The sequence below is a fragment of the Tachysurus fulvidraco genome, chromosome 4 (assembly GCF_022655615.1).
Source record: "Tachysurus fulvidraco isolate hzauxx_2018 chromosome 4, HZAU_PFXX_2.0, whole genome shotgun sequence".
NCBI classification, from domain to species: Eukaryota; Metazoa; Chordata; class Actinopteri; order Siluriformes; family Bagridae; genus Tachysurus; species Tachysurus fulvidraco.
This window is the reverse complement of record NC_062521.1, coordinates 27,094,932-27,107,024: the sequence shown is the minus strand read 5'-3', so window position 1 is coordinate 27,107,024 and position 12,093 is coordinate 27,094,932. Positions and strand designations below refer to the sequence as shown.

At 42.4% G+C, this 12,093-nt stretch overlaps 1 protein-coding gene across 2 annotated transcripts in view; it reads right to left on the bottom strand.

The window, feature by feature from the left end:
- fam193a (family with sequence similarity 193 member A) overlaps nt 1-9,923 on the bottom strand; it is a 31,076-nt gene extending 21,153 nt beyond the window's left edge. Inside the window, exons 1-5 of one of the 2 annotated variants that reach the window (XM_027177790.2) lie at nt 9,495-9,923; nt 3,782-3,850; nt 2,145-2,375; nt 1,198-1,367; nt 682-849 (exon numbers count right to left, since the gene is read on the bottom strand). In XM_027177790.2, coding sequence (XP_027033591.2) covers nt 682-849; nt 1,198-1,367; nt 2,145-2,375; nt 3,782-3,850; nt 9,495-9,686 — 830 coding nt within the window. In that variant the 5' untranslated portion in view covers nt 9,687-9,923. The remainder of the gene's footprint in view (nt 1-681; nt 850-1,197; nt 1,368-2,144; nt 2,376-3,781; nt 3,851-9,494) is intronic. The other variant, XM_047812539.1, reaches the window with a different exon arrangement.
- Nucleotides 9,924-12,093: the final 2,170 nt, after the last annotated feature.

The following is a 12,093-nucleotide window of genomic DNA, read 5'->3' as shown; positions in this document are numbered from 1 at the left end:
ACGTGACCAGATCCTGCTTTCTCATGAAAATACTTGTGAGAGCTATATTGTTTTGTCAATATGGGCGGAGAGAGTGTTCAGTGACATTAGCAGAAATCGGTTTTAACATTGACATGGAGGATAAAAACAAAGAAAGAAAGTGAAGAAAGGCTTACGATAAGGCAAGAAGTAGAACCCGTGTTAATATAGGGTCAGCTTTCCAGCGCTGGAGAGAACTGAACATCTTCCGCGTGAAACGGAGCTAAACCTTTCATGGTACAACACACAGTACTACAAAAAGACATTTGTATTACCATAGTATTACTCATTGAGTTCATTTATTGATAAAAATATACCCTCGGCCAGCTGCCCCAACAGGTTCCGCCATTATAGTTGTCTGGGTTATACTTGTCTGGTGTATGTGTGGGGCGGAGCTATCAATACGAGGGGTGGGACCCATTTGGGTTAGGGCCGTGTTTGTTTTGGTGATTTCAAATGTCAACATTGGCTTTCAAACAACGGAGATCCCACCTTTAAGGTTAAAATACAGTGACTCCACTTCCCATCAAGCTGCATGAGATCTGGCTGTCCTGGACTATAACAGGACAAAACTGTCTTCGATTTAAAAAACAAAACAAACAAAAAAAATTCACTTGTTAGGTTTAATCAAGACTTCATTGAAGACAGAGTCAGAGTCAGCACCTGTCCACCAGTTCCTTCATGCTCTCCTTGTCCCGGTTTAGTGGCTGGTCCTGGTCGTCGGCCAGCGGCGTGCCAGTCTGGCGGTAGATGCACCGGACCAGGTAGCGCACCTCGGACCAGTGGTTCTGCAGCTGCTGCGACTCTCGATCCGACTCCGCCGTGATCTCTCTGAGAAGCAGAAATGCAGACATTTCATCCATCAGCCTGTAATAATGGGGAAGTTTTCTTGAGGAGAATCTGGAAGGAGACAACGTAATAATGGATTCCACCTAGGGAAAGTCTTCAGGACAAACAGGTCGAGGCTTTCCGGTGTTCTTGGTAGCACCACCCCTTCAAGTGTTTTATTAGCTACACAAAATTTAGAAGCACATGGTAATACCAATTCATAATAACTCCTTGGTTAGTTGTGGACAACAGGTGTGAATGTTACCTCATAAGTGCTTACTTTTGGTTTTGAGTGATGTGTGTGTGTGTGTGTAAAAGTTCAGAGAGGGAGTGTTTGTGAAGGTCCTGTACCTCCTCTCGCTGCAAGCCTCACAGCCACACACAGTGTCGGTGGAGAGTGGTGTGCTGAGGTCCGGTGTGGGTAAAGTGGGAGCGCCAACGATTAGCCTAGTGTTGGGTCCTGTAGAGTCCTGGCTTAATCCCCCATTACCAACAGGCATGCGTAATAAAAAGTCCTGACTCTGCACACACAGAGAGAGAGGGAGGGAGAGAGGGAGAGAGAGAGAGAGAGAGAGAGAGAGAGAGAGAGGGAGAGAGAGATGGTAATCTCAAATCTGACATACTCAGACATGCTATTCTCAACCATCAGTGTTTACTAACAAACAGTTCCGTCTCCTGGAATTTTAAAGATTAGTAAACACTTAAATAAGTTTAGTGTACGGTGAGGGTTTTTGATGAGAGACGGCGATCATGACAACGACAGAAAATGCGAGGGTCTGTTGGGCCCTTGAGCAAGGCCCCTAGCCCTCACTGCTCCAGGGGTGCTGTATCATGACTGTCCCCGCTCACTGACCCCAAATTTGAACGTTGGCATATGTTAAACAAAGAACTTCACTGTGCTGTAATATACATTACATTTACATGTACAATATTACATTTAACTCGTTAACCAGACATTCAGAGAGGTTCTGGCTTTGACGTGTCATCAAGTGGGTGGGACTATTACTCCTTCAGATGTAGAGAAGCTACGCAAGTGAGTGTGAGAACAATGCTGCTCGTAATAGCTGTCTAATTTAATAATTATGCATGGCTGTGTCTATTACAGAGCTATCAGTGTACAGATGTACAGTGTGAAACCAGCTGTTACACACAGATGTTTCCTTTTGTTCTTAATATACAACCGAAGCGTGAATGTTTCTGTTAAGGTTTGCATTGGGATACAATACCGACCCAATGAAGCTAATCGTATTGAAAGCATGGCATGAGCTACACAGGTCGAGACGTGCACCGGGACGTACCATGGAGGTCTGGTCGGAGGGGGGCTGCCGCTCGTCCTTCTCCACAGTGCGCTTGCAGTCGGGGCAGACGTAGAGGGGAAGCTGGAGGGTGGTGGAGGATTTGGGAGACTGGCCCATACCGTTCTGACCCGAATCATGTGTAACGGCGTCTTTGCGCTCGCTGCGACAGAGCAAGCAGCGATCACCCGTGGTGTAGGGAGCCCTCTGGTTCAGGCCGAATGTGAATGGGGTCTAAGAGAGACACAGCAAGAAAGAGTCAGGACAGGACAGGACAGATAGATGTGACTCAGGTAATTACTGTATCCTGTGAATATCCTGAACGCATTTGTTGCTATGAGCGATGCCTCAGTACTGATGAATCCTGATGTAAGCCTAGTGTTCAGAGTTAACAAAATGACGGGGACCTGAACTCATTTCACGACCAATGATGTTTCCTTGCTCTGTGGAGGAAGCATACAGCATACTGTACAGCGTCTTTCCCAGACACGAGCAACCACCAATAGGGAAAGAATAACACTATCAGACTATCAGACATGAGGCATTTGGATGCAACAAAACCAGCAAAAACTTGTTTAATGTGTGAAACCATATGGAAACAATACCATCTCTGTGAATTAAGAGCAATAATGTAGCTAGGTAATGTGCTTCAGTTCAAATCCACTCACTATTTCATGGCCACTGGTTAAAATGCAGAAACAAACAGCAAAAAAAAAAAAGTGCTCGGTCACGTCCCTAACGTACGTCCCGTTTTACCCCCATACCTACAAGGACTATGGGAAATTACACTCAAAGACTTCAGCAAACATCTGTTAAGTCGCTGAGAAAACACCTTCCTGTCCGTAATGACGGTGTCTGGATGTCTGACATTTTATAAGTGCTATACGGGCCACCTGAGAGACAAAACCTGAGAGACACCTGAGAGAGGAAAACTGTGGAAAAAATATATATAATTCTACAAATAAATGTATATATAGTTCTATGAATAAACTTAATTAAACTAATAAAATACACAGCTTTTATTTTTAACCTGTTGACCCTGCCTCAGTTTCCTCCCATTTACACGAAACCCCCCTCTCAAATCTTTTAGCTCGTTCGACATTCTCGAATTTCAATATTCATTTAAGTCTAATAATCATGTAACTTGTCTTTAGAATCGTTTGTGAGGAAATAAAAAGTTAGGGGGCGTGTCTTTTTCCCCCTCCCCTAGCTATGTAATCCGCTTGTTGTTGATAACATGAACAGTTATTTTTCGATCGTTTCTAAATAATTGTCCATAATTATTATATAGAGCAAGAAATGAAATGTACATACACATTACAAACCGTGTATGATCTTAAAAACCATAATAAACTATTAGTCAAGTATGATTTATTGGCACTTCGGAAAAGTGAGCTGCTAATGCGGACGGATAAAGTGTACCACAGCTGTGTTTACAGAGACCTCGGCACTTCTTAATCTTGGATTCATTTGTATCGAAGCTGAAATGCGGAAAGGAACGGACGCTTCGCCCGCGTCGAGAGAACTGCGGCAGCATCAGAGGCCAAAGATGCAAAACTGAGCGTGAGGAGAAAATTAACGGCGTGAGCGACTGTGATTTGGTGGAAAACCTCATGCAAATACTGAGATCTGCTGATTACCTGGAGGACTCCAGAAAAGTCCGAGTTCACAGGGCCTTCGGAAAACTGGGGCGTACCATTCCCCGGGACCTGGAAGAGACGATACACGTCAAAACCTGTGTGTCTTTCTTCCCTTAGACACACACAAACAGGAAGTACCTGCTAAAAGCCAAAAGCAGTGTTGCTAGATCAAAAACAAAAAGGAAAACAGAGAGTGATTGTGTGCACTTTAAGGAAATGAGACAATCATTTTGTTTTAATGAAATGTACACACTACAACACTGAGTACTGTGTATTTCCCAGCATGCAACTACAAAGCAAAGCATTCGTCCATTGATCCATCCAGTCACATGACTCTACTGGCCAATCAGGAGGAGGGCATGTTGTGCTCCGCCCCTTATTCACCTCTCACTAACCACTAGAAATCCATGTCTAGTAGACTGAGAACTTTAGCGCTAGAAAAAGACGTCATCGTCTGTGACGCTCCACATAGATCGCTCCGGGCTCCAGAAATCCAGCTAAATACCCTAGTAACAAAACACAAACCAAGAAGCCGTCAGTAATTCTTCACGCTAACGTCGTACTCCTGACGTTCTGCAGCCGACAGGACTAAATGGAGACATGTAAGGTTTAATCATTTACAGGTGACTGTGCGACCGTAAACAAGACAGTCTGAAGTGGCAGGTTTTGTTTCTACCACAGCGAGGTGGAATGCTCAAATCTGACTGGTCAGAAGGTGCACATTCTTTTTGTCAGCGCAGCTCACTACGGAGTAAAAAAGAGCGTGAGACAGACAGACAGACAGAGTGAGAGAGACAAAAAAGTGAGCAGGTTAAAGACAGAAACAGATAAACAGACCAATAAAGAGAAAGAGAGGTAGACAGAGTGAGAGAGACAAAGACACAGAGAGAGAGAGAGTGTGAGAGTGTGAGAGAGAGAGAGAGAGAGAGTGAGAGAGTGAGAGAGACACCGAGCGATTGAAAGAGAGAAGCACAGAGCAAGCGAGACAGAGTGGGCAAGAGAGAAAAAAAAAAGAGACACAGAACGAGTGAGTGAGAGTGAGAGACTGAGCAAGTGAGAGAGACAAAGAGTGAGTGAGCAAGAGAGAAAAAGAGAGACAAGGAGTCGAGAGAGAGAAAGACAAGAAGGGAGAGAGAGAGAGAGACAGTAATAAAGTTTACTCACACACACTTGCTGTCCATCTGCTGACATACAACAGCATGTACCACAACACAACCTCTGTGCCCTTTTAGTGTGCGTATCTAGTGGACTATGTCAGTATTCACTGCTTTATACCTTTTCGTACCTGCTGCTTGTCAGGATCTGAGCCAGCAAAAACATCAGACCAGGTGGCAAACTGGAGCTTTTACTTGTCTGGCTAATTCTCTTACCATCATGTGTCTTGTGCAAATGAACCGTTTTCATGAAAACTGCACTTAAAAATGAGTCATATCAGTGCAGGAGCCACGCGCCTTGGACATCGCCGGTCCTGAGTTAACTCCATCAGTGCGTCATTCTAGAGGGATTAAAGATGAGCTCACAAACAATACCACTAATACACACACACACACACACCTTTGTGTAGCGCTGCGAGGAAATGGATGTGAAGCCAGTGCCTGAACGTGATTTATGATTGATCGCCAGAATTGCATCACAGACTACTTAAACCACAAGAGAGACAGAGACTGTGGTGTATATATGTCTGTTTGTGTGTGTGAGAGTGGGGGGGGGGTACCAAGGTTAAATCCAGCTTCTCCTTTTCTTAAGCTAGAGATACGGTTTCCATGGCAACAGAAGAACATGCTGGGCAGACACAAAAAGATAACTGCTGGACAATGGAGGTGTGGCGTGGCGTGGCCTGGTGTGGCATGGCGTGGAGTAAGGTGATGTGGAGTGGTCTGGTGTGGAGTGTCGTGGTCTGGTGTGGCGTGGAGTAAGGTAAAGTGTCGTGGTCTGGTGTGGAGTGGTCTGGTGTGGAGTGGTCTGGTGTGGAGTGGTCTGGTGTGGAGTGGTCTGGTGTGGAGTGGAGTGGTCTGGTGTGGAGTGGAGTGGTCTGGTGTGGAGTGGAGTGGTCTGGTGTGGAGTGGAGTGGTCTGGTGTGGAGTGGAGTGGTCTGGTGTGGAGTGGAGTGGACTGGTGTGGAGTGGAGTGGTCTGGTGTGGAGTGGTCTGGTGTGGAGTGGAGTGGACTGGTGTGGAGTGGAGTGGTCTGGTGTGGAGTGGAGTGGTCTGGTGTGGAGTGGTCTGGTGTGGAGTGGAGTAGTGTGACAATCATGTATTATTTGTGACAAGACATTGGTTTTCCACTGTAATTTTACACTTGAGTGCTTCAATAATCACAGAGATCCGATCATAAACATAAAGTGACACAGATATACTTTCCTGTGTTGTTGCTCGTGATGAAACAACATGCTGGATGTTGTTGCTCTGTCCATGGAAAATGACACAAAATAGTCTGTAATGAAGTCTGATGAGCGAGTTGGCCAGACGAGCAAACTGAAACCAACCTAAACCCTATTCATACTGCATGCGTTTCACGATCAGAGGCGGAGTAATAACATTTAGACAGTCATGCTGGAGAACTGAAGCTTCTGGGGTCTTACTGGAAAACGCCTGTGTACACAGTGTGGTCACATGACCTGCTCCCAAACATGAATGAAAGCAGTACTGATGGAGGCTGTGTGTGATTTCTATCGTATTTACAATAGCCAGATTTTCTTTGAGCATTCTTAGAGTATCCGAGTTTAATCAAGAAACATGGTGGAAATTTTTTTATATAACATATAACCTTAGAAAATATACACCTAATGAGTGGGTTTTTTTAGATTCTAGCCGCAGGTTACACAGTTAAAACCTTTCCCTTAGGGCTGGGTGATAAAACGATAATGATATGTATCACGATAGATACGTGATCGAGATCAATAAAAAATGTGTTCGATAAAACCTTATATTATATTATATATATAATAACCTTATAATATTTTTTATTTTTTGTCGGAAAAAAAAACGATGTTGCGAAGCAAGTTTGGTTGCATTAACAAAGGCACTCGCTCTCTGGTAACCTAGCAAAGTAGGCAGTGACACGCTAAAAGCCAATCATGTAACAGTATCATGTATGGTTACGCCGTATCGTTGTCTCGTGCTGGTCTGCTGGATTCCGCTTCAGTATCCGGCGACTGATAAGCAGAAAATGAGCCGCAGCAAGCGAGGAAATTGTAAATAAAAGAGGAAAAGTCAGCTCGCCAGTATAGCACCTTTTTGGATATTATCAGTCTGACCATAGTCACACCAATGTCGTCTGCAAATTATGCAAGACCGTAGTCCGTAGACTTGATTTACACACACACACACACACACACACACACACACACACACACACACACACACACACACACACACACATACACACACAAAACAATGGTGTCCAGACCAGAAGCATCCCTGAGCTCTATGTTTATATTTAACACATTGCACTTTATATTACACTTTATTAAGCATTTCTTACATTTTCTTTCATTTTGCACCTTAAATATTGAGATAATTGTTAAGTGTTCATTGTGACCTATTTAACTTTTCCTGGTTGTTGTCATTTCTGTCTTAACTGAGGGGATTCTGATCAGAGGAAGGTTAGGTTCAAAATAAAAATGTTTGAATGTAATATATTTTTCTCCTGGTCCTTATATTAAATGGGTCATAACAATATCAATAATTATCGATATCGACCGATATTAAACACTGATATCGTTATACAGTTTTCAGCCATATCGCCCAGCCCTACTTTCCCTAGTTAATTAAGAGAGGTTTCACCTCCAACCGCACCCGACGAATACAGACTTCCTCTGAGCACACTGACACACTGAGTGTCACTGGAGTTTCTGTACTCACACCACAAGCAGCTTAAGCACAGCAGGGTCTGGCTGGAGACGTTAACCGATCCATCACACCTCAAGACATGCTGGTGAAGTGTGTTACAATAAAAACAAATGCACCAAAAGAAATGGCTTTGGTTCAGAAGATTCACTAATCAAATCAGCCAGAAAAGATGATTTAAAAATAATCCAAATTAAAATCATTAACCGTTGAAAATAATTATTAGTATTATATCTCTGGTAAAAAATCTAAATAAAGTAGCGATTGTTTGTATTAATAAAATATTTATTCTTTTTTTACTGTGATAACTATAGTGTTTTACATTTTTTAATATACTTTTTTATTATAACTCTACTACACTACTTGTACTCTGTACGTTTGTGTACGTGACAAAATTTTAATCAAATTATTCAACCCAGAAATTACTGTAGCATTCTGTCCATTTTAAGGTACGGAATGCAAACAGTATCTTTCCCAAAGAGTATATCGAGACTCCAAGGACGCTGCGAGCAAAAAGCTGTCTGTGTCTAAGTGCTCACAGAAAAGAACTTCCTGATAGTGTTCAGGTGATGCTCTTGATTCAAGACTCAGTAAGGATGTTGGATCTGTTTGGACTGATTTTGATAAATCCTAAGTGTCTGAAGGAGCGATACAGACGGTCCTTTCTCCCTGCTGCTATTAAACTTTACAATCAAAGCTGCTCCCAGAGAACCGGTCACCATAATACACACTGTTATTACTGTTTAACTGCAATAATAAACAATAACAAAGTATTTTAAACATGGGCGATAACAGAAATTTTGAAAAACCTGCAATATTACCCATGTGCAATATGTCTTTCAGTGTAACTACTACTTGTGGGCTCTTTCTACATTTTGTTGTGTATATACGGCATATTATATTATGTCTCTATTCTTATTATATTTGCATTTTCTTACTCTTTGCTGATAAAACGGAGAAATTTCCTCATTGTGGGATGAATAAAGGTACATCTTATCTTATCTTATCTTATCTTATCTTATGAAGTGCATTAAATCCACCTTTTCCTGTCATCTGGTCACAGGATTATGTCACCTGGGCATTTTAAAGGAGCAGGGTATCAAACCAATACCTGATACCTGGATCATAACGTACCGTACCGTATCATCACATCCTTAGTTGTGACAACTGAATCTCTGTCACAAATATACAAACTTCTAATAGGCAGTGAATGGGAATGTAGATCTCTTGCTGTAAAAACTTCCTGTCTGCACAATAACAATAACAGACACAGTGCAGACATGGCCCAAATGTAATGTCATGTCATTTTACACTATTACCAAACGTGTGCTGACCCAAGACAAAGAGAAAGAGGAGGAAGAGGCTGTTTTCTAAGATCTGCAGTGAAACTCTGCAGACACACACCTTGTAAACAATCTATCTGTAAAAGACAAACTGACTCATTTTCCTTTTTATTTAAGAAAAGCATTGAGCATTTCCAGGTAAAGAGTGTGTGTCTTGAGCTACAGCACTGGCTGATCATCTATGCTGGTCAATCAGCTGAAATAAAGCAGGAATGTCAACAGCTAATGCTAGCCATATTAGCTAGCTAGTTAGCTAGCTAGCTATCCATCCTTAGCCAAGTTTGTAAACACGCTGCACCACCTCTTGCTGTTTTAAAAGCATATGTTTGCTCGCACATCTGTCTGTTCGTCAAGCGAAGGACTTTCCAGCAGGACTGAGCAGATGTCACTGAATATGAACTAGAAAGAAGTAGTCTTAGCTAGCTGACTAGCTAGTTAGCATATAGGCTAGGCCGCGTATCTGAGAGAAGCCGGTTAGAACACCAACATGTTAGCACAATAGCTAAATTTCTTGTCTTTTACCTCTCCGTTAAGCCCCGAGTCTCCATTTCCAGCGCTCCCTGTGCTCAGAAAGCTCCTGGCAGAGGCGGCTGTTGCGGCGGACTGAGCAGCCCGGGCCGCGGCTGAAGCCTCGGACTTTCCTGCCGCGCTGCTCCCACTACCCCGCTTGTTCTTCCTGCGTTTCGCTCCTCGCTTCGCGTCGGTGGGACTCATAGTATTTTTTCAGCCACACAATAAAACAGAGACAGCTTTTCTCCCGTCCACAACAAGCGGCGTCTTGGCTGGGACGTCAGGCTTTTAACCCTGTGATACAATATATATATATAGATATATTTATGTTTTTTTCTAGAAGAAAATATGAAAAACCTAACCCGATCTACCCAGAGTTGTTAGCAAGACTTCAAGTTCCAATATGGCCAACTAGGCAGGACTCGGCCAATTGGGTTTACGCCCTTACGCAAAAGCGGAAGTAGTTTTATGGGAAATGTAGTTTTTAGGGATGTGCTACTAAATGACTCGAGCATGTATAGTCACTATACTGTACAACAGTGTTGTGGTGTCGATGTCAGCTGAACTCGAATTCTTTTCGCCCTCAAGTCGCAAATGTACTGACTTTTGACTTAATCAGTCAGTTAGTCAGTTATCATCATTGATGACATAATTATCATAACTGACATCATTGATGATAACTGACATAATTGATAATAACTGAAATCATTGATGATAATTGACATAACTGATAATAACTAACATCATTGATGATAACTGACATAATTAATGATAACTGACATCATTGATGATGATTGACATAATTCATGAAAACTGACATAACTGATAATAACTGACATCATTGACATCATTGATGATAATTGACATAATTAATGATAACTGTGACATGAAAGTGACGTGACGTGACATACAGCTAAGTATGGTGACCCATACTCAGAATTCGTCCATCCAAAGTGCACACACCACAGTAAACACACACACACACACACACACACACACACACACACACACACACACACACACACACACACACACACACACACACACACACACACACACTGTAAACATACACTCGGAGCAGTGGGCAGCCATTTATGGGGAGCAGTTGGGGGAGGTTCTGATGATAACTGACATCAATGACTTGTGACTATACTCGAGCCCTTTTACCTGATATATTGTCATTTTTAATTTCAAGTCCTTGCTCTGGAAGAAGGAGTAACCTTCAATCTATAAGAAATGTGTTGCTTGAAATAACATAATGGCTGTATCACGTAGAAGCTGCGCTTCAGGAATATTAGAAGCAAAAGCAACATTTACATTTCCAGCATTTGGCAGATCTCCTTATCCAGAGTGACTTACATTATGAAATTATTACTTTTTCTTTTTTTTGAGGGCCTTGAGTTATGGGCCTTACTCAGGGGCCCACCAGTGGCAGCTTGATGGACTTGGGATGAAATTTACAACCTTCTGATCGGTAGCCCAACACCTTAACCACTAGGCTACCACACACCCCCATCACACTTCAAGTTTCTTTTACACTTAGTAAAACAGTCCACACCTCATCAGATCTCATGAACTAACAAATCATCAGATGTGAACTAACAAAGTTTGAAGTTTTTATATACACAGTTTTGATCCATATAAAACTACTGCACTAATCATCAGTCTGACCTTAAACTTGACCTTAAAAAGCACATTATGATGCAACATAAAGTTAATGACTTTTTGACTCTGCTGTACAGTATATCGAGATGCACAACAAATGCAAGAGATCAATTATTTCTGCAGTGAGAGAATTTTATTATGCTTATATGCACATTAATTTAGACTAAGTTGGATTAGAATAGATTAGATCAGATCAGAGAGAGTTGTTACTGTCTTTTAAGCTATATACACGTGTAAATCCCCTTTCAGTTATTCGTATTTAACATAGTGAGTAACACAAATCAAATTAAACGCTGTCTTAGTTCTCAGCAGTGTATTCGTTCATGCGGGTGAACGGAAATGATGAAATGATACAGAACAGAAACTGTGTAGTGATTGTTGGGGAAAATAAAAACAGCTCTGTGTTTTCCCTCAGCTCTGAGTCAGAAGTTACAGTGGAGTAAATCATTACAATGGAGGAGATTCAGTGATGAATTTCAGCTCGAGATGGAAATCATTTGCATTTTTATTGACAGAATGCCCTATTAAAGAAATTATTAATAAATGACCTTTCCTAAGGGCACGGTGTTAGTGGTTAGCACGTTTGCCTCACACCTCCAGGGTTGGGGGTTCGATTCCCACCTCTGCCTTGTGTGTGTGGAGTTTGCATGTTCTCCCCGTGCCTCGGGGGTTTCCTCCGGATACTCCGGTTTCCTCCTCCGGTCCAAAGACATGCATGGTAGGTTGATTGGCATCTCTGGAAAATTGTCCGTAGTGTGTGAGTGAATAAGAGTGTGTGTGTGTGCCCTGTGATGGGTTGGCACTCCGTCCAGGGTGTATCCTGCCTTGATGCCCGATGATGCCTGAGATAGGCACAGGCTCCCCGTGACCCGAGAGGTTCGGATAAGCGGTAGAAAATGAATGAATGAATGATTACTGTATATATAAATTGCAAGATATATAAAGA